This window comes from Athene noctua, chromosome 5, assembly GCF_965140245.1.
Source record: "Athene noctua chromosome 5, bAthNoc1.hap1.1, whole genome shotgun sequence".
Classification (NCBI taxonomy): domain Eukaryota; kingdom Metazoa; phylum Chordata; class Aves; order Strigiformes; family Strigidae; genus Athene; species Athene noctua.
This window is the reverse complement of record NC_134041.1, coordinates 13710678-13736580: the sequence shown is the minus strand read 5'-3', so window position 1 is coordinate 13736580 and position 25903 is coordinate 13710678. Positions and strand designations below refer to the sequence as shown.

The window sequence follows — 25903 nt, the reverse complement described above, 5'->3', positions numbered from 1 at the left end:
GAGAAACTGTTGAGCTTCCCCTTTTGAAATTAATACAGTTTAAAAAAAAAAATTAAGAAAATGCATCAAAACTCTACTGCCATGGAGAAAAAGGTACTCTCATGACTTAAAATATGCTTCCTCTATTTCAGTGCATGCATAAAGTTGAGGTAAGGGAAACCTGGTTATTTTCATGTGCCCTGTTTTCCTTAGGGAGAAAGCAGAGAGGATTTTATTAGGTACAGTACTGCACAATTAAAAAATAAATCAGTTGAAGTTTTTATTAAATCCCCGTCAACTGAATAATCAGCTCTCGGGGGGCGGGGAGCAGGCTGCTGAAAAAAGGAACAGCAGATCAGCTAGAATGCATTCCTGGTTTCGCTAGGCTTTGTATCTTGACACTAAAGGCATCATTCATAAAGATTTGTCTTGCCAGGAACCCAGGAGGATCCAATGACACAGCACTGAGGGACAAGTTGAATTAACGGGTGGTTGCAGTTGTCAGCACACCCTTGTACAAGAGCTACCACTGCCAGGTCTGACAGTCGGGGAAAATGCACAGAGGGGTGCAGGGCTGTGCTCAGCCACTTCCTTCACCATGAGGCTGTACTTTTAAATTTTATGCTGCATCTTACATATTCTCTGTTGCTCCTAAGCTGAATTGCAGAGGATTGGTCATGGAAAGCTGAGAGGGTATGGCTGTTACATGCAGGTGTATGATTCCTACCACAGAAATGCACCGCAGAACCAGGGGCATCAGGGCTGTAAATGTCTCTGGTCCTATAAAACCCTTCAGTGTTCTGAGCCTGGGTGCATGTCACTTTCTCTGCAAGTGTTTTCATGAATGTAAATGTCAAGCATTGCTTTTCCACAATTCACTAAAATAATTTATACAATAAAACTAAATTGTACTGATCTGTAGTTGATTTAACTTCCCATTACAAGGTAGCTATACCCCATCATGTGAGTTAATTAAGTCTGCTCCTTGGACCATTTGTGTTTCGGCAAATCAGCTAATATATGTCCAACACTTGCTTAAAGCCATTACTTATTTCAAATCCTGGTAGCAATTCTATTCAGTATGGTTCACTGGCTCAAATATGCCTATACTCATATTTTAACAACTATAGTATTTGCACCGTTTAACACCGACTGTCATAAAAGTAATCTCAGATTATCATGTGAAACATGGTGCTTCTTTTAATAGCGTGTTTAAGATCAGTAAAATAAAAATGTCTTTTTATGTTACGGAACATGCTCTGAAGCACTGCTGAATAACTCAATACATGTTGCATAGCATACATAAGCATTTGGGCAAAACAAATGCTTAGAAGAGAATTTTTTTATTTCATTGCAACCTTACACTGTTGAGCTTCATGACAGGTTGTTGCTCTTGGCAACAGTCTTAATACGTCGTAGAAGGCAGTGAGAAAACTGTATTTTAATCTATAAAAATACTCAGTTGTTTTCTTCAAGCACATATTGCTACACAGCTGATTACAACTGCATTTTACAGGTGTAACATATGAATTAGATTGATATGAAGGCATGAAAATATTAGAAATACTATGTTTATGTTTGCTACCAGGAACCAAAATATACTGCAATATCACTAACAGGATTAAAACACAAAAAGTGAGATCAAGGCAATGCTGGAATTGTGACCTCCAGAAATTAAATATCTGGTCTCACAGGATCTCTAGAAACCCTACTTTCAGTCTCGTTACTATTATTGGTACTCAAGCACCAATTAGATGATGGTGGCATGGCTTCTGATAAAGCTCATAGCTCTCCAATTATTTTGGTTAGGGATTTATTAAGTAGATCAGTCTTCTAAGGAACTGACTGGAAGTCATCCAGAACTGCAACCAATTTCTGCAAATTGTTCAGCTTTTGTCAATCAGTCAGCACCTTTATGTCACTTCTTTTGTCGTCTTGCTATTCAGTACTTAGCTCATTTAATTAGGGTATCCACAGGTAATTATCAATACAATGCTATGCAGTGGGAATAACATTTTAGTTTTGGAATCAATCTCTTGCCTCTAGGAATACAGCTAAGCACAAAAGAGGTAAGAGTACAACTTAACAGAGAAAGCTAGTAGTCTTTATTCTTGTGTGCATCTTACCTTGAGGCTGACCACTAGAAACCTGCTTTTTTAGCTAATGCACTTTTTATCATTCTCAAACCCCCTACCCCTGACACCAAAGACCGCCCACCCCCCCCTCACACCTTGATCATTCATCTTTATCTCATTTTGAACATTACCAAAATAGCCTTATGGGTGGGGTTTGTAGGCTAGCTAGCTTGGGAACTCCCTTTCAGATCTTCAAAATATGACCTAACCTTTCTCCCTGAAGTACTGCTCTTTGCAAATGTCGTGCTAGTAGAAAAAAGTAATATCCCCTTTGTCAAAAAGAGATAATAGATGTATAGCTACTACTAGACTTCACCGTGCTTCATCAATTTCTTCTGCCTTGGCAGCCCCCAGATGACTGAAGCTATGCTGTCTGACAATTGATGGTAGATGAGTTTTCCATAAAACAGAGGAGAGATCAGATACACGATCTTCTCTACTATATATATATATATATATATATATATAATCTTTGTTTTAATAAAACTAGTACCTTTTACAGGAAAATATTTCACCTAGAATTTTCTTTTTGTGTGCTGCTTCACAAGACATTTATGACCTCATCTACCTATATAACCCTCATGGTCTATTTGGAAGGCAGCCAGGGATGCCATCTGTAAAAAAAAAAAGTTGTGAAGTTACCAAGGAACATTTTCCTGTTTTCAAGCAAAATATTTCTGACAGATGTTATGGATTTTCAGTGCTTTAATTTTTTTAGCTTCAATTCTTTTCCAGTTCTTTGTCCCTCAAAGGCTTTTTCTTTGAAGACATTCAAGCCTCAGTAAGCACAAATAATAAATATATAAATAAATAAATCCCCCAAATGCCTGACTTATATTCACACACAGTTTCAGAATTAGTACCAATTATTAAGGAGGAACTGTGATCATTAATCTCATAGGACTGGTTTTCTGTTGAACACTGAGGTATCATCTGGAACTGAAGCAGACAGTTGACAAGTAGAATCAATCAACTTATAAAGTTTTTGTATTAATAATATAGTTGTTTAGTGGACTAGCCATAGTATTTTAAGGTGTGCTTGTAGACAAACAAGATGTTAGGTGGTTTGTATGAAGTTTCCAACTGTAAAGCAATTTTTTTGCCCTTGTTCTTGGGCAAATGTTTGAGGTTGGTCAAGACTTTGCTACAGTACATATGTCCATACTTGAGGAATATGAGAAAGGCATCCCACCAACGTCAAAGGCAGTATAAAAAATGTAGTTCTCTAAATTTCACATTAACTCACCTGCTGCGGCCTCTTTGTTTGCAAATAGTTTATTGTCAACTGCTGAACTTATGTCAAAGAACACTTCTTCTTCATCTCTGTCTGCATCAAACTAAAAAAAAAAAAAAAAAAAAGACACACTTACTGCTTGGCTGAACATCAACATGTAACATGATTTCTCACCCCAAGCCTTCTTGATAGGAATCTTTCTATTTTTCTGTGTGCTTTCCACTGCTTTAGGTATGAATCATTTTAATTTTGACTGAGAACTAAACTAATTTTGTAAATGACTTTTCCTATTTTTAATAGCTTGTCAGAAACAGAAGCTACAGTAAAATTGACCTACTCTCAGAGAATGAAGTTTCAAAGCAGAAAGTAAAACTACTAATGCATGTTACTTTTTCAACTATTGGATGGTGGAAAAAACCACAACAGCATAGACAGCAGAAATGTGATTACTTTATTGTCACTTCTTTTCAGAGATGAGCATCATTAGCCATTTAATTCGCAAGTGAAAATTTTTCAGCAATTTCTGAATTGTCTGAAACCAATTTTTGTGACACGTATGTGTGTACAATTTCTTCAAGTAGTTGAGCAAAATTCTAAGGAAAAAGGGCTTTCTGAAAGTCCCCTATTATATAGAAAAGGCAGCTTTCCTTGCTCTCGCACTAGCAGAAAATGTATTAGCTCAGTCATAAATTAATAAAATCAGGAAAGCACTGTCCTTTAAAATTCAAATAATTACTTTATTAACATTTTAAACTTTTTTCATTTAGTCTATCTTTTGCCTGAATTCTGATACTGATTCTCCCAAGTTTTTTCTCAGCTCTGACAGGTTTGTTTTATGGCCAGGTGACATGCTTGACAGTACCTTTGTGTTTTATCTCATCACGTTTATCAAGCTTCATTCATTTAGACCATCACTTATTGAGGCCTCCTTTGGAAAAAGACTGAGACATTTTATTACGGTTGCTCTGGACTTTTTCTTATTCCTTGAATTGAGGCCAGGTATGTTACTATGGAAAAAGGAAATACTGTAACCTCAAGTTACAGGAGCAAGCAAACAACGGTCACATCATATGGCTGTCGTTCAGTGCATGCCACTCTGTATAACAGTCACTATTTTCAATCATTCTGTATCTTCAGTGTAATGTTTTAAGATGCAGAATGAATCCCAGGGCAAAAAGCAATACACTAGTGATTGCAAGCTCATGAACTTCAGTGGGCTCTTTCTTCCAAGACTGTTAAGCACCTTTTCAGATGTCTCGCCAACACCTGCCTGTCTCAAGGCTTTTCCCTACCTATTATTTTTGCCGTGGAGAAAGAAGTTGAAACTCTACTAGAACATTGCTGCAGAAGCTAACATTTATAGAGATGAAATTGTTTTGGAATATCTATCTATCTCAAGACTATAGCATGACAGTGAGTTAATTTTAGAGAGATACTGAATTCCTTGTCTAATACCCATCACTGCAAAATCAGTATCACTCTCTTCATTATGCCTTATGATGACTTATGCATTATCTATATTACTTAAGCTGTTCAGTCGCTGGTAATGAAATTCACTTTCTTATGGAATTTTGTTTTATCACCTCAAGGAAAACTCAGAGGGAAATATCATCCCTAAAATAATTATTTAGAGTGGCAAATGTCAGAAATTGTTCAAAAATAGGGAAAGAACATCAAAGAGACAAAGAATGATTCTACAAACTGAGTCTGTGTGAACTATAGAAAATGGAAGCTTGTGGAAGGCCAGAGTATACTAGAGAGAGGCAACCACTGTAGAAAGTTTCTTGCCAACAAGCTCAACTCTCAACACCTGTCTGAGTGTTCAAATCCTAATTGATTTAGTCCTGATTTAATTCTCTAAGGTCTTAATATTTAGCTTTATGCTTAGCTCAGCTCTAGACTTCATTTCCATCCCAGACGAGCCTACTATAACTATCAATACACAGAGGTTTCTCACTGGTTCTTGAAATGCAGTTTCTGGCTCTGACCTGAGGACCACTCAGATTCATTCTGTGATGCAGCACCATTGTCCATCTGTCTGGGCAGAAATTTTTCTATTCTTAAGGAGTTCTTTTGCCATTCAGCGTTAACCAAAACTCAAATCATTATTTTTTATTTATAAATCAGAAATTTGTGTTTATCTATTAGAAGGATTACATTTTAACTTGTGTCAAAACTGAGGCTTGTGGAAGAACAGGTCTTAAATGAAGCTGTTGCACTACTGTTGGACAATTTATTATCCATGAAAAAAGAGCAGCTTTGGAATGTGTGTCTCTAAGGAAGTGTGGGGATATGCTTTTCTTCTGTCACTTCTCAGCAAAAAAAGTACGCGCTTCATTAGATATGCTAGGGAGGACATATCATATAATATTTGCGGGTATGTGTATGCATAAAAACCAGTAAATTGTAACCAGGACATGTCTGATTGTTACTGTGTAGGTCACACCACACTTGGAGAGATGACAGGCTTACTTTCTCATTAGTAGCATTCCTCTGAATAATCCAGTTTACCATGAAAAAACACATGATCAATCTCAAAATGTTCTGAAGGTTCCAAGGATTTGAAACATCAACTTCCTCCATTCAAAGAACACCAGCTGTGCTTCAGTACTCTGAAAAATCTGGGCTTTGTAATGAAAGCCTATGTTGTCACCCAAAGAAGACCAATTATTTGAAGCTTGCACACAGACTCAGTTTTCCACGCACTGAATGAGAATTGTAATACCCTGAGCTACAGGAAGGCAAGGTAGTTTTCACAGAGAAATTATTTTTGAAAGTAACCATGTGAGTTCTGTACCTCACTCAATTGCTAAACATTTTTAAATTAAATCCTTTGGTAATTATTGGAGGCTTGAATAAAACATAAAAGGTACTCAAAGAAACCTATTCACAGGGAACAAACAGTAAAACTCGTACTTTTAGCAGAACATGTCTCAATCAATTGGTTGCTTTCCCCACTGAAAACAAATGCCTACTTGCTTCAAAACATAGCTCTTTGCAACTAAATTATCTACTGGTATCTTTATGGATGGCTCAATTTAATTATAGTCAAGGCATATGTTTTATAGAAACATAATTTTATTAAACATGCCACTGAAAGCATCTGCAATACATAGATCAGGTTAACTGTATTGTTATCCAAATTGACATAATCTTTATCAGTGATCTAGGAAGAAGCAAAGTATTTCTTCCCTGTGAAGTCAGTAGCTTCTGAGGTCTGAACTCACTCTACAGTGTTTCCCTTAATGAGGCACTAAATGGTTTTTTTTGTACTTGGCATCTCTGTTTTGTTGGGGCAGGAAAAGATGAGGGAGGACCTCTGAGGGCAAGAGAATCACATTTCTTTAAGAAACCAGCCTAAATCTCTGAGCCAAGAAAGGTTTCACGGACCTTTCTGAAGCACTTTTGGGGGCTACGCTTGGTAAAAATCCGTAAGTCCTTTTCCTGCCCAACATATACATGTGAAAGCTGCAGGGCAGCAATCTCCACATCACTTCTATGAGTGGTCCTGCTTCCAAGATTTATCTCCCTGTGACAAAAGAAAGTACGAGAGGGTTTTTCTACCTTCTTTCTCCTGTCAGTTAATAATGGTGTTTCTGCAGGAGGAAGAGATAATAAGCATCACTTGGGAGGATTTGAATTTACCACACTCACATACTGTAGTTACACCACACGCTCTGCTGCTCCCACCTGATTTGGGGGAACGCATCCCAAGGATTAAAGCAGGGCCACAAACAGATCCCTGAAGTCTCCAAGATTTCTTTTACTTGAGCTTCAGATAGTTTTGCTTTGCTCTGACACTATGATTTAGTAAAGAAATTACAAGTCATGTACCTCAGTATAGACTGATTTTATTATTTTTTTAAATCAATGATGACTGGCGTAACAATGAATTTTCTGGAAAGTTTATTCCAGTTTCACATGAACATTGTTGAATGGGAGGATTTGATGCTGGCACAGTGCTATATATAAAAATGATCTAGATCTTCTGCATTGTAAATTATTGTTCTATGGAAAGCAGGATATACTTGCTGCTCTCAGGGAGAAAATCATTAGTGTTTCTGAATAAGTAGCCAACAAATCCTAGCCAACAGCTTCACAGAAAAACTGTCCAAGTTGTTGAACACTGCAAATTTCCCTGGTCAATGATGATAAATGGATGTTTGGTAATACCACATATTGAGTTAAAGAAAAAAGTGCACAGCTCTCTCCTCAAGTTTATCTTTATCAAGCATTAAGAAAACTGAAGTTAATTATAATTTTGGGTGAGAGTGAAGTCATTCAGCCTCGCACCGCCTCCCACAGACTTACCCCAGTGACACTGCTGCTCTTTGCAGGTGATTTGTCCAAAATAACAGCCTCAAAATAGGGGATCATATTAGCCTTTTAAATTGGAGTACAGGAAAACTAGAAATAAATCTGGTTGCAGCGGATTCACAAGGAATTCTTGTCTGTGCACTTTTGAAATAAAGTTAGAAATGGAGAAAGCATAAATAAATCCCAAGCAAATAGATGGTGTTAAACAGCATTTGCAACAGTGGATGAAAATGTCCTCTATTTTAGAACGTGATGGATGTCAGTGAAAACAAAATAAGCCATGTCCAAATTAAAATAACAACACTGGGCTAATTGCTCTATGGCAATATTCCCACGCACCTCAAAATCAAACAGGATTACGGGCACTGGATGATGAATGCTCTATTTGTTCTCTTTGCAGGCAAAAACTTCAACAATATCTGCAATTCATAGATGTCTGAGTGCTTTCTCTGTCGCTGAAACATGTCACTTGAAGAAATGCCCAAAATACTGTACTTTCAAAGGTACAGGCAATCTGATTATCAGACCCACATGCTGCAAGTAAGATGGTATTCATATGTGCTCTTTGGATCTCTTGGTCTTGTCTCAGTAGGAAGTTATTCGTCACTGGTCTTCAAGAGCAGAAGTGAGTACAGTGTGCTGAGCCTCTGACCATTGCAGTCAGTGCTGGTCAGGAAAAAAATTGCTTTGAGTTGTTCTTTTAAGTCACATCCTCAGGTACAGACCCTTCTGTGATGTTTGACTAATTTCTGGCTGTGGAAAATAGGCTATCAGACCTCCAGTCATAAATAGGATAGGGGATTTTTTTTTGCAGATAAAGCAATTTCCGAAGGGAGATTTATAGTGAACAATTAAGTGAACAGGAGTTTGGTTGTGCTGCTTAGTCAGAGGGTCTAATTAGATGTATCAGCAGGAATGCTGAATGTAAGCCAACTGATAACATTGCGGTGTTTGGCGCAGGGGTGATAGCTCCTGGATGCTCAGTGCAGTGCTAATATCCACAGCTGATGAACTGGAGGGAATTCCAGATGGGCTCTGAGAATGATTACTTGACTACCATGTCTAATAAGTGAAGAATTAGGGCTGAAATCAAAGGCTTGTTCCCTGTACCTTTCCATAGGAAAGAGAAATTTTAGAAAAAGTTGTTATACCCAGCAGACAAACTTGTAAGATGCAAGTGAGACAAATTCAGAACTGAAGCAAGCAGCAAAATTTATTCTGCTGCCAGTTTATTTTCTGCTTAATTAATCATAATTGGCAGTGGATTCCCTATGATTTGAATGTTTTAAAGATTGTTCCTAAAAAGAAAAAGAGTAATAAATTCAAAAAGGAATTAACTCAAGAAAGTCTGCAATCTAAAAATTGCTCTACATAGCCATAGCTGTCACTTCAGGCTTTATAATCTATATTAACCAGCTATACATGGAAGTGAAACACAATTGTTTAGGAAGTGGAAAAATCATCCATATATTACCACCTGCAACAGAAGAATTTCTTTTTAAATTAAAAAAAAAAAAAAGCATGGTAAGCCACAGAAAAGAAATCATGGCTTCTGGTATCACAGTTATCCCATGCTTTTAAGAGATACCTAGTTTAGAAGTCAGATTGTACCATTCTTCTTGAAGCGTTGGTATTTTTCGGTTGAAAAGTTGACAATCCTTTAGATAGTAACATGAAGAGATTCATAAGATTAAGCAAGTTACAATGATTTTCAGGTGACAGTAGCTACAACTGTGACAAGAACAACTCACTATTTTTATTCAAACTGGTTTAGGCATGGGTTTGCTCCTGAAGGACTGAAAACAAGTAAGACTAGTTTTATTTTACCCTTGGTGATACTAAAAGTTGAAGTGAGACACTCACTTTGAATGTGTAGGTGCAGCTTTATGATTTTCGGACACCCACACAGAAATCCCTTTATTTTTTCATTTCTAGTTTGCTTTTCTTAGTAATTACAAGCTAACTGACTTGTGCAGTTACTTCTAGAGAACTGTGGAAAATGCAAAAGAAAAAAAATCAGCAACGTGGGAAAACAGTAAAGAAATATGTGAGGTAAAACATATAAGGTAGGATTATAACCACTGGGAGGGGAGGACAAGAAAAAAATTGAAGCCTTGTACAGGAAATACAATAAGCAGAGGAACAGAAGAATGGAGCTAGAATATGCAGACTGGGAGCTCAGGGAATATTTCCCTATTATAAACTACTTTTAACGATCCTCTTTCAAAAAAAACCCCACAAACAAAAAAACCTTCAAACATAAAATGAAGGGGAGAGGACATAGGGGAGAGAGATTTCTCTGTAATCCATTCTCTAGTTCTAATATTATCTTACTTTTATATCAAATACTCTGAAATCTCAGACTGTTTATATGATACTGTATCACAAAAGAAAAAATTACAACTGAAATTACATTAGAGCTCACCAGTGATTTATAAAAAATTATGCAGTTAGCAGTGGTAATAAATTGGTATAAGACAGAAATTTAGAAAAAAAACTGAATTGGAGATTTTACCACCATTATTAAAATCCTAAGAAATACTGCGGGTTTTCTAAAATAAACCACTTAACACCTTATTTTTTTTTTTTACCTCAGGAGTTCTACAGAGGATTCATAAATTACCGCAGAGTCCCCATACTTCTATCACTAAAATTTCTCAAGTTCCACTTGTCATGCAAGTGTCTACTGCTATGAGTGCTACTTGTAAACAAGCATGAAGGTGAATGTTCACCAGCCCTGAGTGGAGCTGACAGTTCTGTAGGGGCTGCTGCTAACTTTTTTATGTCCCAAATTCATTTACTCAAAATAGGTGCAATGTGAAACCACTAACTACGTAATTTTTGAACACATTAGGTGCACAGAAGAAAACTAGTATGATAAGAAATAATTAAAATTAAACCATCAGATTCAAATAACATCTTCCAGTAACATTAGTGAGAACTGAAATGACCCTCAAAAAGTAAAATACACGGTTATAATGGAAACTTAACAGCTAATTTAACTGCCTTATACGACAAAATGTGAAAATATGAACATTCACACCCATGCACACAGACAGATCAAACCTGCTCTGCTCATCTAGAAACAAAGAGATGGACCTGGAATAGATTTAGGGATTTTGTTACATCTGATAGGAAATGCAAAAATGCCAGAATCTGGCCCATTTCCACGGTAGTACAAAAAAGGATATCTTGGGACACTTGCAGTTGGATTGCTAATCACTTCCCTTTTCTATTAATTTGGCAGTATATAAATAATGCAGTTACTACAAAGGAGAGGCTTTGGGGTTTTTTTGTTCTTAAAGTCATTTTCTGTTATTTCATGCTAAACTCAAGAACTTAGTGCTATGGCACACAAGTGTGGAAATGTTTTGACAGTTTAATTCCTTTCACAGTAAAACTGTTAAACCAGCATCCATACTTGTAATATGGAACAGTATGACACCAAGTAAATGGTATGTCTTATCTGAAGAAACAATTAACAGTAAGCAGAAGTAATAGCCTGTCTTTGTAGGTTTATGTGGAATAATAGCTTTTGATAGGCAGAAAGAGGGAGAAGTTCTATCTTTATGCTGTGATCATGTTGAGCAACACCCTGACTTACATCAGTTTTCAGCTGTTAAAAATGAGCGCCTTGGGCAACGTGGTGTTCAGAGTTGATGGGAAAGTCACCATGCAATTATGGGCCCTTGTAGACCAGAAAATGGGCAAATTGAAGGAGAGCTAGATTTGATTGGGGGTGAGGGGAGAAACCAATAATTTGGTGGCATGGTAGGTAGAAAATTAATGAATGGGAGCAGGGGGGCAGAAGGCAATTACTTGTTTGGTAGGGAAGCTGATGGAGTGAGAGTGGTGCCACAGGTGGAACATACATATTTTCCGTAACACTAAGATGCAAAGCCTTTCTGTCTGAGCAGACACTTAAGAGCACTCACTGGTTTTTTTCTTCCCAATAAGGATATTCATCTGGATGGCTGGTGACTGTTACGTGGAAAGCAAATATATTGCTGTTTTATTTCTAAAATCACTTTTGCATCATGTTTTCCATTTCCTCAGAGGGGCTCTGAGCTTCCAGTCGGCATGGTCCTCCACTGTATTTGTATCTCTCTAACTTTTTTAAGCTGAAGTCAATTTAACATAGTAATAAACAATTCAAAATATTTCAGCCATTTCTCTACACTACTATGACTCCTACAATAAATATTCTATTTGTCTCTAAAGTTGTCGTCAGGAATCAGAACTGAATTAGGTGGCATATGCATTAGTTCACATAGTATTTAAGGGACATGATTTGCATGTGTGTGTTTTGGTTTATCTGACTTGTCGATGTCAAGTAACTTTTCAAGCTATAAATACAGCTACCATCTCTACATATCAACTCTCTAAGCATATTCACTTTGTCAATGATTGAGAACTTGCACCCTGACACATATTACATCTGTCCACCAGCCTCTACAGCAAAGTCAACTATATTAATTATTTTTGAAGATTAATTAAAGACAAAGAGATGCTTTAGCAAATGCACAGAGACCTTTTCTACCTTGAAAGCACAAACACTTTTTCTCATTTTAAAAAATACGCATTCCACTGTTAGAGTAATTTGCACTATGCATTTACTTTTTGAAGGAAATTGCCTTTAAAGAGGCAAATGGTATTACGAAGAACGAGAACAGTGGTGTCAAGCATCAAGACAGATCACTACTGAAGAGCCTGAATGGAAAACTGAATTACAGTCTGAGTTAGGAGATGCTCCATGATTTATTTGTTACTCTGTTCCTGTAGAACCCAGGAAAAAATTCAGCCTGAGGGAGAGATCATCTTATTCTCACCTCCACTGGGTCTAGAATAAATTATTTGATTTTTACTTTAATGCACCTAACCCTAAAGGAAGGGGAAAGACATTACTGATTACAGCCAGGTATGACTGGATGCTGTCCAAATCTTCATACAGCTTTAACAGCCCTCTGTGTCTTAGGTTGCAATATCTTTTCTTTCCTCTTACATTACTGGAGCTCACAGTGATGCTGCAAATCGTGAAGCATTAATGTAAAATTCAGTGTTTTGAAACATAGACAAAGGGCAGAGCAGTACAAACAAGTTGCATGAAACTCAGCCAATAACAGCTGTATTTTTCAGTTTGCTATACACAGCTCAGTGACATTACAGGAAGGTCTAGAATTACCCAACTCTTTCCCATATGCCTTTGTTTTTTCATTCCACAGCAATAATGCTTGTCCTCCAGTAGTTTTTGTTCCATCTTTATCTGGGAAGATTTCTGATAGGGCTTGGATGTGTCCTTGTTCTTTAAAAGTTCATGGGAGCTCATCCTATTTCATATAAACCAAGAGACTCTTTGGGAATAAACCAGTTAAGGGCCAGTTTCTACAATGTAACTCCCCTACTTCCTCCAGTACCACATGAGATGAGTATTGGAATGTTCCCATTCCCAGAGCACCCAGTTCAGTGAAACGGGTCTGATTACTAGTATGTTCAAATAAATGCTTTCCTCAATACCTTTAATTTTTAATATTGAATGCAACAGTACTTTTCAGAAGGAATGATCCCTAAAGCTACAAGACATTAACCAGTATGTTTGTGTGTAGAGAGACTTTTCCTGAATGAAGTTTAAAACATGTGTTTTCCTCTGCTTATGTGCTCCTGGAGCTCCTGTGTCACTGTCCCTTTTGTTTAAAACAAAACGAAATCGTTTTCTAGCATCAGCTCCCACAGTACATACAGATTGCAGAGAGGCATCCAAAATAAATACATAGCAACACTGGTTTCCCAGAAAAGGTCCATACAAGCAGCAACTGTGATTCAAATAAGGCAACTAAAACAAATTTTAGAAGAACTCGGAAATAAAAGACATTTCTTCCTATAAATATTATTTTCCTCCAGTGATAGTTTGCACTTTGCTTCAATTAAAAGAATTGACACTGCTCCCAAATACACCTAATATTTCCCTTTCAAGATCAATAGCATTTCTCCTGTTGGCTTTTGTGGCAGAAATTCTGAATGAAAAATACTAAAATATTGTAGGTCTTTTACCATTAGATGATGTTGTAACAACTGGTACAAAAAATATGATTTTTGCCTTTGTATCATCACATTTTTCTAAGGAAGAATGCTACCAACTGAAAGTCAACAAGAGAAGTGCTGCATTAATTTCAACTGCAAATTTAGCTACTTAAGCACGAGAACTAATGACTCAGATGCAAGAAAAAGCATAGGGTATACCATAGGCTTAAACATTAGCTGCTGTGGGGTTTTAATATGCTAAATCTAAATTTAATTCAGTAAATAATTTAACATTTGTAGGTGTCTAACACCTCGGCAATATAGGTGGTTTCATCTGAAATAGTTGTAATTCTTTGAAGTGGAATTTCAGACTGTAAGTACTAGGACATTTGAAAATTATTAGTTTTTCTACTTTCCTTGGAAGAAAAACTTTACTTCCCAGCTAAACAGTTGCCGTGTATTTACATTAATTCTGACCCAGGATAAGCAGTGTTTCCAGTGGTGGTTTCTATATCAATAAATCTCATAAATGGCATTGGAATCCTTAATAATAAGCCCTTCTTGATCATCTTGAGCTGAACAGTGCTAAATTTCAATGAATTATTTATCTCTAGAAGCATGACTCATGCCAAACTCAAGATAATATCCAGCAAATGTCAGTTTGATTTCAGGATGGATTCCTAACACCAAATTCCAATTTCGCTGCCTCAGGAAGGACACGAATTTGTTTCCTGCAGCAAGAAGTGAGAGTACTGCTATTTTAATTTCTGTACCAGAAAGTTCCATTTAGCTGTCTAAATTACTGGAGCGTGTTGTTTCAGAGCACAAAGGAGACTATTTGATTTATAAATGAAAGCTGGCAAGCTAAGAAGATACTGACAAAAACTATTGCTTTAGTCATCACAGAATATGACGTTCTTACATCTAGCATGTATTTTTTGAAAACAAATGTAGGACAAAATCCCATGTGATTATGTAGGATGAAAGCATTTTTTAGATATCATAACAAAAAAGTGGATGAAGTGGAACTGATTGACATAATTTATTTAACTTTCAAAAGCTTTTGACAATATTTCTACCCAGAAGCTATTAAATGAAACATAATTTTAGGGAAGCACTAAATAATGTAATAGGTTTATTAAAAAAAAAAAAAAAGCATGAGAAATGTCCAAGGGATGTAAGGGATGTGTTGTCAACAAGTAGTACAGAGAATGCCCAGTATATTGACCAAGGAAACAGAAAGCAAAAATCAGATAATTAGAGTAGCTCACCTACTCTGACTAGGAAAATGAAGTCTGAGAAGGAAGTGTCAAGAAATGCATGTAATGTGACAGTAGTGTGTGTTGCAGCAGAAAGATCAAAGTGAAGCCTCCATAATCTTTAATATGATTTCATGACTTTACCTTTGGCTGTCCACTACCTGTTTGTCTGAGCTAACTGAATTACAGAATACCTGATATTCTAACACTTGAGGTCTAACACCACAGTGTTAATACATTGTTGAGATATCAGTAATTTATTGCAAAAACAAGCCAAACAACCTATATGGAGTATCTATACAACATTTTCTATAAAAACTGCTATAACTGGCCATTGCTTCAATTTAGACAGAAAATTGGAACTTCTAATATAAAGGAGAATCCACTAGTTTACACTTACTAAACAGTAATTATTTTATAAACTGGGGGTTTTCTCTGTATTAAAGTAGCTTCTGGCTATTCTCCACCACCACAGCTCCCATCATTGTTGCTATATTTTTCTCTTGGATAAGACTACATCATGGCACTTCTCACACCATGGCTGTTTTCAATGTCACTTTGTGGAACGGCATACAAGTAGGTTTCTCTGCAGATTCTACCCTTCCATTTCCTGCCTGGTGCCAGCATGGTTTGTTTGGGTTTTTTTCTGATTGTTTCAACCCTTGATTATTTTAGCAGAATAATCTCAATCTTACAGCTGTACAGCGATACTAATTTCTACTGGGATCCTGGCAAAACATAGGCAGCAAATTACAAAATTAATTGGTTTGGGTTTTTTAAAAATTGTCTGCTTTTTGTAATGTAAGTCAGCTCAAAGTATACATAAGGTTGAAAAAAAGTAGTACACCTTCACCACTGTCGTAGTACTGACTAGAACTCAAGTGGTGGCTGGAAATAATAGCTATTTAGCTATAATTTAAGGATTATCCATTGTTTTTTATTTACCTTAATATAACAGATGTTCAATTTGTTTGCCTGTATTATTAAAATTTTACTATTGATAAAATTATTATTAAAACCATTCACATTATACAGACAGAGTGGATAGCATGGGCTCTGACACACTTACAGACCCTGGAAAACAGGTTTGGTTTGGATTCAGGACAGGCTTTAGGAGAAAACATTGATTTGATTGTATTTTCTGCTTCTCAACAGTTAAGAAACAGCTATACAATTATGACTAAGAATTAATGCAAGCTTATGTTAGCAACTGCAAATTACTTCAGTATAAGCTTATGGAAGCACTGCTAAAAGCAGCTCTGTGTAAATGGGTACTCTTGCATGCTTCTAAGACACAAACATGTAAGAAATGAGATATATATGACAAATTCTAAAATTATCTCTATTGGTCATGATACTCTGAAAAGTTGCAATGTGAATGAGTATAAGCAACTTTATTTTTACTCAGTAAATGAATGAAGTGTTAAGATGCAATTTATACGGGTAGAACAAATTCATCATTAAGTTTTGTGACGTTTAGCTTCAGTTCATTTGATACGAGGCTTAAAGGTATCTTTTACTGCATTTTTTTCTGTTTAAGATTCTACTTAAACAAAAGACATTCAAGAAACTGAAGATTTCTTTACCTTTGCAGTGAAATTACTTAAAATGGGAAAAAAAAGCGTGAATACATCCCAATTTTTTTTTCTTACAAAAGGAATTGGGGGAGGATTTTAGGTTCCTGTTCTCCTTTAACTTGGTTTAAGCTGTAGTAAGATAGAACACAAATTATTTAAAATATTCCTTTCTCTTTCTATAATTTTTTGTTTTAATCCTGAATACAATGACTTGGTTCATATGACAGTAAAAATAATTTTAAAGAAGAAATAATTTCAGATAATCTTAAGCCTGAACCTGTTATATTTAACTCAGTTTTCTGGCATGCTTTGGCTACCTGTCCCATTTTTAAGTAATACAAGGTATGGCATTGTACTACGCAGATAGTCAAATTCAGTTTGTGTGCCCCATCAAGCATATCCTAACTACTAATCATTAATACAATTCCAATTCCTTCCTTGTGCATATTAAAAATTTTATTAAATCTTCTAACTCTTATGGAATATTACATCAAAGATAGATTATTTTTCTCATGCTAAGGGACACAGTCTTCTCCATTGAGCACAACCAATGTATTGTGCAGGAAATACAAATACTCAGACTTGTGATAATTTATAGAACAAAGACAAGATTTGCAGAGTTTTCAAGACAGTTCAGACATGCTAGTTCTTAAAACTACTTTGCAAAATCTTAAGTTGAAACAGTGACTGAATTCCATACAGTCATTATTGCTAAGGAGGGAAGGAAAATTTCCTTTTAGCTTGAACTCGAGTCTTCTAGCTCCCAGAAACTTTTGGAAGTCACTGTCCAAACTTCAAACATCTCTTATTTGATTCTATTAGTTTTGAGAGTAATAAAAGAAGAAAAATAATTTAGAGTCAGATTCTAATTATTTGTAAAACTTACTCTGTATTAAAATTATGCCAAGGGAGTAGGTGAGCTGACTAAATACAAATATCCCAACAAACAAAAGTTCATATGGACCAGTCTACACTGAACAAACTAGACCCCATTTCCATTAAAAGCCCTCCATTGGGTCTTAGGATGTTGTTGACGTCCTCCTTCCTCCAGTGGGGAAGGCAAGAGTCTACAGAGAGACCATTTATACATGCTGGCTCTTATTTATACATGCAAAAAAGATTTTGCACACCAGCTAATTTTTAACTGATTCCCTGATGTGACCTCAACACTCTTGTACCTCATGTAATGAAAATTCTGGGTACTTGCCTGTGATTTCATTTGCAAAAGGTTTGCTTCTCTGAGCTGTACAACTGTTGTAAATACATCAACAGTCACTGAGGTAGAGTGACTCTCTCTACATACTTACGTTCCATCCCTACTCTAGTGAATAAATTATCACAAGCTTCTATCCCTGCTTAAGACTTTTCTATTTGTCCTTTTTCATCCTTAAGCCAAATCATGCACTTGAAAAAGGTTACATTCAGGTCTTGTTTCATGCCTCAAGTGTCAATCATTTTCTAGTAAATCTTTTTTCAGGGCTTTTTTTTTTTTGTTTTCATCAGCAAAGTTCACCATGCTTATGCAATTCATGGGGAAAAAAAGAATTTTGCAATTTTGTCTGAACTTGCTCAATGTGAAAGAGCGACTGTAACCTTTAACTTAAAGAATAATTTATTACAAGGTATGTTATCAGAATAGAGTTATAATAAATTGTTGTGCAGCCTTAACAAGAAGCTATCAAATAAATTCTGTTGAAAGTTTTTCTCTAACAACTGGTTGTTAAGCTAAGGGTTTTAGTAGAGACATCTTCCAAAGAAACACGGACATGATTTCTGTTAACAAGTCCTAACCTAACCTATGAAATATCTAGATATGTTTAGTTTACTGCGTATTACACTCACTAAATCTAGTGATTTTTCTGAGCAGTGGTCTCCTGACTGTAGTTCAAGGATGTAATGAATAGTTCTTAAAACCAAACTTATTTCAGAATTCACATGGCTCCTGACCCGTTTTCTAAAGTTCAAGAGATATGAGAGAACATGGATTGCATAAATGAAGAAAAGCTTCCTTCAAGTCCCATCTGTTCATGGTACTGGAATTGAGCTCATTTGTGTCTTGCACCCCATGAACAAGGTCAGAGATGAAAGCTAAAGTACCCACAAAACCTTTAATGGCTATTACAGCAGACTGAGGTGACATACATAGCCTGAAGGACAGAAGAAATAATGTCCCTGTAAAAGAAACAGAAATGAGCTGCCTTGAGTTTGTGCGAATCTGTATTACGTAGAATCTATATAGTTAAATTCTTGCAATAGGTGAAGATACAAAGAGGATTACTGCCATTTTTCTCAGTGTATTGAGGACTGAAGAATTTTATAAGCAACTTGACTAAAAACTGTATCACCCGCATTCTAGGTTCCCTTTTAGTAAGGACTCTGCATTTACACAGAAGTCTGTTCTTTTCAGTAGAGCAGACCAAAACAGCACAGAAGGCAGGAAACAGTAGGAAACTAGTGAAAAGTGTATTTTTAAATTGCCTAATTGGCATCTTGCAGTGGTAGGCGAGGGAAATGACCTTGGCATTACAAAAACTGTATTATTACCAAAACACAATGGATGGTAGAATGCAAGAAAAGACAAGACCTGACATGCTAGACAGAGCAGAGAATTTTGAAGTACTGGTAATGAAATGTGAATGTGAAGCTTCAATTTGACATTATGTTTAAAAGACAGGAGGAGAAATCCAGTGGAGGACATAATGAAAAAAATGTTAAGATTTGCCTAAACCCAACATAATTTTAGCAATTATATTTTTAACAAAATGGATCAAGGAGTAATATATTTATGAACAATCCTAAATATATAAATAACTGATCATAACAAGTTACACTGAAAAGATGCCACATTTTACACATCAAGTCCTCTATATGCTATACTGTGACTGGCATGAATGACCATGTTGTTGGTATAAAAATAGATTGACCATTGAGAAAGGAGACCACGGTTCTCCCGTCACAGAAAATTATAATGGCAATTGTGATTTCAGTGTTGTAATCATGTCTGGTAAGGTTTCTTTCCCCGTTTTATTATTTAAGTGGACTACTATTGTAGAACATGATATGGTGACAACAAAATGAACAGATAGTTATATTCACTGGCCATTAATGAAGCAAACTGCAGTCCTGTATCAGATGGAAAGGTACAAATGTTAACCCTAGGAGTAGGAAGAATGATAATTGTGCAAGAGGATAAAGAAAACATGCTTGGTTATAATAAAGATGAACTGCAGAGGATTCACAAGAGAGTCTTTGCCAAGAATTTTAGGTTATGTCTATGTGATACGAGGCTACGCTGTGCAGAGATGTTTGTGCTAACACTAAATGATGTACCAGAGTTACAAGGAAAAAAAAATAGCCATATTAGTGGCTACCTGATGTGTAATTATCAGTGAATTTAAGACACAAGGATATATTACTTCAGTGAAGTCCTGAATTAACACAATAGCTGTCTTTCCTAATTCTGAAGTATTTCATACAGTTCTTCAAAATACTGTTTGGTAGATATTCTTTAGTTGTGTTAGAAAAAATCCTCCAAAGAGCTACCAGGAACATTCAAAAGGATATTCTGCAAAGGGGAAGATGTACCAAGGGAAGGCTTACAGTTCTCATTTTAGTACTGTGTACTGTAGTGTGGTGTGTTCCCTGAGTCACACAACACATTAGTAGCCATGCAGCTTTCTCAGTTCTCCACCAACACTGTAGCTGCATTTAACCCTGTCTTGTTGAGCCTAAATGCTGAAATAAGACTCCAGAAGGCTGGAGAAAAAATGCCAGAACCAGGTCCAGAAGATTAACTGCATCAGACTTACTGTCGACAGTCTGAGCATCTCTTCTCCATTTTGACACTTAAATGGATTCCAACATTACAATAACTGAGTGTCCACAAATGTGAATCAATTTAGTGTAATCTTTTATGTCTCCCCTCTCTTTCATACAGCAAAGGAAGAACAGGAGCAAATGCTTAAATAATTACAGGATGATACTAGATTGCATGACTAGAGGCCAGTCCACTCAGACTCATTTCACCCATTTGATTCAGTTGAGTATGGTTGATATCAGAACAAACATTCAGTTGCCATGTGTGTAAGGAAGTAGAAATATTTAACAACAGCTAATGATATGAACATAAGATTCAGGAAATAAGGATGTTAAATACTAGAATTGTAGGACATGAGCCACTAGATGTAGTAACATTTTAATAGGACTGTGAGAGTGAGAGCTGAAAGACCATTCTATTTCTACTGATGTAGCAACTTGCATGAGTTGATATCCAAAATATTTCAACCAAATGGCAGCAAAATGGTTTTGCTGTAAAACTGGGAAGTCACTGACTATAAACCTTTCACAGGAAAGATCCACCAGTGGTAGTCAGAGCTGGAAATCACTAATGGAACTTTTGGTAAGAAAGTGGTATTTTAACATTTACAGCAAAGCATGGCTGAAATGCAGTTTTAGTTCTTCTGCTGGATGTTCACAAAATCATGTGTGGTTTAGGAAAGGAAAGGTTGCTTATGAATGCCATACTCAATACAAAAGGACTTCCCAGAGAAGAGGTATTTTTTCCAAGCTGGTTTCTTAATATGTCTCCTCTAAATAAGAAGAATTGATCTTCTTTAAGCCTCACTTTAACTATAAAAAGGAAATTAGAAGGTAATATTCATCCAAAGGACACAGCTTAATTACCTTGAAATGAACTGTTTAAATTAACTTGAAGAATATGTAGGGCATGTTATTTTAAATATCTCTTACAGTTCATTTCTCTGCATGATAACTTGGCTTAATTACTTATCTCAGCTTTAGCTTCAGTTCTGTAAAAAAACCTCTGTTAATTTTAAACATGTATCAGCTTTCACAGTGCCAGAAATGGATAAAATCTGGGATAGTACGGCTGTCAGAAACAGCATTCCCTCTCTTTCTGGAGTTCTAAATCATCTTGTCCCATGCACTCATCAATGGCTAATTCTATAGCCACAATTGTCAAAGCTTGTTTATTTTTTCAAAGTCTACTTGATTCAAGCTACTGGGTGTACAGGGGTCAGGGCAGAAAAAGCTGGTATTTATTTAAATCATAATGCTTCCAAAGTTAGAAAAGAACATGGTGTTGCACCAATTTTACTACTGACCTCGGCAAAAAATTTCCACCCTCAAGGTTTCTCTGTATGCTTGCATGTACACAGATGGCAAGTTTCCAAGCTTGGTCATCTCTGGCAGACTGGTCACTCTCTGGCAGTAAATCAGTATTTCTGATATACTTAACTTGTTGACATAAATCATATAATCAGAGGCTGAAAATATTTTGAGGCTTGGAAAGTGTGTATATAGTGCACATACTTCTACATATGCACAAATTACTCATCTATCCCATATAAAATGTGAATATATTTACAAACAGTTTGTTTAGACACATTTCTACATAAATTTCATTTATATACTTTCTTTTGTAGTTCTTCAAAATATCTCACAAAGCAGTAACACATAAAAAATGTTGAGACACAGTGTAAAACCTAGCAGTGATGAGAGTATGTATAAACTTTCTCTAGTTCAGCAGTTCTACAGGAAACAGGTCCAGGTTCTTTCTCATATCCCAGTTTTTCTGCCAAAGATCTATCAAACGTAGGAGACACAGAGACCTTTAATTTGCAATGACAGCTAGCTCACTTTCTGAGCCTGCTGAGATCTAGTTACCTGTTCTAAGCTTCAACTTACCTTTCATTGCTTTGAATCACCAAAAACTGAAAAACTGAAAAGTAATAGTAATTACTTCCCATCCCACATCTCATTTTCTCAGTAATTTTTTTCATTATTATATAAGCATATACATTCATGGAGCCAGATAAAGATTTAGGAACCATGCAGCAAAACAGAAGACTCTTGAATCTCAAACAAAACCTCTGGTCTCCAGGTTCCTACAAACAGCTGCCTACATGCCTCGTTTGATTTGAAAAGTTTCTGAAACACTGAAGTTTTTCTCCAGCTGACATTCAAATCTATCTGGGTTCTTCTTTGCACCCCCCCTTGGTCATGACCAAGAAACAAGCCCCCTGAAGAGCCAGGGGGGTAGAAGTCTTGTTAAAAGCACATCTAACATGATCCTACAAGACTGTGCTCATGTCTGCTGTATTTTTAAAACAACTGAGAGGCATTTGAAAATACATTGGTGGCACTGAGCCAATCCATGGGAGATGTCAGTTCAGTACTGTCTACAAAGCAAAGCAAGTTCAAACCCACATCTATGACTTATGGGGAGAAAGGCTACGCTCAGATACAAGCGAGGCTGAGTTCGAGTGAACCATTCCTGACAAGTCTGTATCACTTTGCAGCCAAAAATGCAAGATCCAAGGCATCAGATGACATGTAAATGAGATCCTGAGCCTGCAGTGGAGAAGTGAGAGCGTGCGGGGGAGGTGGTGGCTAACAGTCTCTATTCCTAGCATTACTTCAGGGAAAGGGGGGGGGGGGGATATATATATTTTTTTTTCTTTTTAAGACTTGTTTAGTACGAAACTGCATGGATGAGAGCAAGTATCACCACCATAAAATCAAGAGCAGCTAGTCATTCTGCATTCTGCCAAACCAGATGCATGTTCCACCACTGGGTGAAGATTCTTGGAGCTGCATTCTGGTTTGAGAGAGGTGCCTGGCAGTGGCTGCCATCAGGACCTGGAAGCAGGCTGAAGGTTCAGATCATGCCTTTGTGTAACGGTTTGCTATGATAGCACTAAACTTTAGAAATGGATTATAACTGATATTTCTGTCAGTGTATTGGTATGTCACAGCCTGTAGCTAAAGTTCATGTCAGTGTGCAATGCTATAGCAAAACCCCTTTTTTAACCAAATCAAGAGAAAATTTTATGTAACCCAGTTCTGTGGGGAATTTTTCTGTGACAGTTGACAGCCATTAGGCTTGTTTGATGCTAATGAGGGCAGACAGCTACATAAGCTATTTCCCTCACTAGCAACTATTTAACTTCTAAATTTGTGCTCAAAATCCATTTCCAGCTTCAGCTGCTTTTTCTGGGTTTTCTTTACTTCTCTGACTAATCTGAATGTCATTTTAATATTTTGCATAGGCATGGTAAATTCCCTAAAAGGACAAGTGAGATAATGAACATATCAGTGAAATCAGCATTTTATGCCAGAGGATGCTGTCCCATTCTGGCTGTTTAAATAAGGTCCAGAACCTTCTTCAAATGTTTAGCATTTGTGTCTCAATAATAGCAGCCTCTTTTTTTAATACACACAGACTTACTAACATAACAAGGTTGACACCATAGAATTATTATAAATAAGGCAGACTGCCTAATCCTGTCTCCAGTGAGAGAAACCTCCACTCCTACAACGATGAGCTCTGTAAATTTTTTGTCTAGACCACAGATATGTTTTACAAAGAACAGTTAAGATCTCTGAGAACAGCTTTAAAAACTGTGACAGATTTTTGTAACCCATTGATCTCCTCCCCAATGACTATACCAATATCTATTAATATACCAGATTACAGTCCAGATAAAGTGGAGATTTAGAGACCCCTTTCAAAATAACCAATAGCTGAGTGACGGGTATCACTATAGTAGGAATAGCAAAGATTTAAAAAATTCATCTGAACAAGGCAGAGCAGCGACCTGCAGTTTAATTGTTTCTTCTCTCTACCCAACTCCTCCTCTGTCCTACCATCTTCCCACAACTAGTTTTGGTTTGATACAAATAACTAGTTTCTGAAATACAGATTATCTGGAGATACAAATTCTGAATATTATCTTGCCATCCTCACCTCTGGTAACTTTTTCCTCTGTTAAAAACATAGCAGCAACAACCAAAGCATGGTCAAAATTTTTACTTTACAGAATATGGCTGATTGACAACAAGGGCTTCATTTTATAAAAATGAGTAGCCATAATTTTTTCTTGCATATTCCTCTGTGAATTAGTAAAGTAAGTACAACTCTGGTATTTTACACTGTGTGGGCACCATCTACTATCCTCTGAATTCTCATCGCTTTCTCTCCAGAATATCACTTGTCCCTATGACTGAGAACAACTTAACCAAGACAGTTGAGCAGAAAAAAAAACCACATTTCTTGTAGGCAAAGAGGCTGCTTTCTGTGGAAGATTTTGTTTATGACTTAGAGTTAGGGACATCATGATACAACAGCTTGTTCATTATGGTCTACCATGCTGTTGTGTTCTCTAAACTTCTCTGCAGTAGGATGAATTACATCTGATGGGATGTAAATGAAAAATTTTCCTACTTAGAATAATTTTACACTGTAGTAATTTACTCAAAGGTCAATGAATGTGATTTCCTTGAGCTTTATCCTACAGTTCTTAAGGGCTGGGTCATTCATAGCAGCAGGTCTAATAATAATGAAACATCAGTATAATATCCAAAAGAGAAACGTATCTTAAAATTAACAAAACAATAAAACAGTTTTCACTTGAATTTTCCAGATGATTCTTAAGGAACTCTTTAATAGTAATTCTCTTTAACAGCAAGGTCTCACCAGACAACAAAAATGTGATAGACTAGACCTTCAGGTAACCAGTTTTCTTCCTGAGACACAGTTTATCTAGGCTGGGGTGCCAGGGGTGGGGGTAGGGACAAAGATTAATTTTTTATTATTTGTAATTCACAGCACATTTTGTCAGAGCAAGCTAGATCTCTTTCAGGACAGCAAACACATTAAAAGCTTAAAGCACATTACTTACATAGGGATTAGGGGTTTTTTCTTTCTTTGCCTTACTTTTTCATTATGATCTAATTAAAAAAAGAGGTAAATCCTTATAAATCACTGTTAGAAAGTGAAATGATACCATACTATATCTCTAGGAGTACTGTAGACAAAAGAACAAAGTACCTAACAATGATTCTCATAGGTGAATGATACGAACCACGTAAGTATTTTTAATTGAACAGCGAGCACTGTCTAGAAGTTTTTATACACAGACTCTTTCATTTTGAAGTTCTCTACTCATGACCACACCTCAGTAGTAGCCTTGGCTTATTGGGCATGGCTGTGTACACATACCAATTATCATGTCAGCACCTGAGACTAAATATAATAATATTCTAATATATTCACCTAAATAATTGCTAGATGGCAGGAAGGACATGGGAATGGATTAAACTGCGTTCAGAACTGGTCCTCTGCTAAACATTAGAGTACTTGCAGATCATCTAGGCATTTACATTTTCTCCCTTTTATAATTTAATCTAACACCTTACCCCCCAGTAATTTGTGCCTTAGATACTGTCTAGATAAACAATACATAATGTTCTAAGATTTTTTAAAAGTTACTGATACAATAAATGTCAGCATATACATCTATTTATATACTCCATGTCCAACATTGTGATATCTATTATATTGTCTCGATACCTTCTGAAATC

General features: G+C 36.3%; 1 protein-coding gene across 2 annotated transcripts in view; it reads right to left on the bottom strand.

The window, feature by feature from the left end:
• The window catches only part of AK5 (adenylate kinase 5), a 99766-nt gene that overhangs the window by 46013 nt on the left and 27850 nt on the right, over nucleotides 1–25903 (bottom strand). For both annotated transcript variants that reach the window (XM_074906414.1, XM_074906413.1), the window contains exon 7: nucleotides 3361–3451. In XM_074906414.1, the coding sequence (XP_074762515.1) occupies nucleotides 3361–3451 (91 nt within the window). The remainder of the gene's footprint in view (nucleotides 1–3360; nucleotides 3452–25903) is intronic.